The sequence below is a fragment of the Cariama cristata genome, unplaced genomic scaffold (genome assembly GCF_000690535.1).
Source record: "Cariama cristata isolate BGI_N322 unplaced genomic scaffold, ASM69053v1 scaffold36759, whole genome shotgun sequence".
Classification (NCBI taxonomy): domain Eukaryota; kingdom Metazoa; phylum Chordata; class Aves; order Cariamiformes; family Cariamidae; genus Cariama; species Cariama cristata.
Genome location: NW_009634737.1, coordinates 1 through 365, shown reverse-complemented (window position 1 = coordinate 365; position 365 = coordinate 1). Strand labels below are relative to the sequence as shown.

The window sequence follows — 365 nt, the reverse complement described above, 5'->3', positions numbered from 1 at the left end:
GTGTGTGGCCAGCCACTCCAGGATGGGCAGAAAGGACTTGGTAATCTGAAAGGCCCTTTTTCGTGAACATCTGTGAGAAAACAAATGATGAACATACTCCACGGGGCTGCAACTGGAAAGCCCCCAACAGCCCCAGGCTGACAGAAAGCTGGAGCCATGCACATTTTGAGAGGCAGAGATTGGCTCCATCGTGTCTTCCAGACAGGGATGGGGCATGTATTGGTGTCAAAAGTGCTGTCTCCTCAAGGAAGCACCCTATGGGCAACTGCGTCCACGGGCTTCGATATGAAGGGAAGCAAGGACCGGTCTATTGGCCGATCGGCGTTGTTTGGGCCACTTTAACCCTCGGCGGGTGCAGTTTATCA

The 365-nt window shown here is 53.4% G+C and overlaps 1 protein-coding gene across 1 annotated transcript in view; it reads right to left on the bottom strand.

Moving 5' to 3' along the window:
• The window catches only part of SLC26A4 (solute carrier family 26 (anion exchanger), member 4), a 23,247-nt gene extending 23,058 nt beyond the window's left edge, over positions 1-189 (bottom strand). Inside the window, exon 1 of the mRNA XM_009707249.1 lies at positions 1-189. This exon is cut by the window's left edge and continues 67 nt beyond it. Within this exon, the coding sequence (XP_009705551.1) occupies positions 1-189 (189 nt within the window).
• Between the last annotated feature and the right edge of the window lie 176 nt (positions 190-365).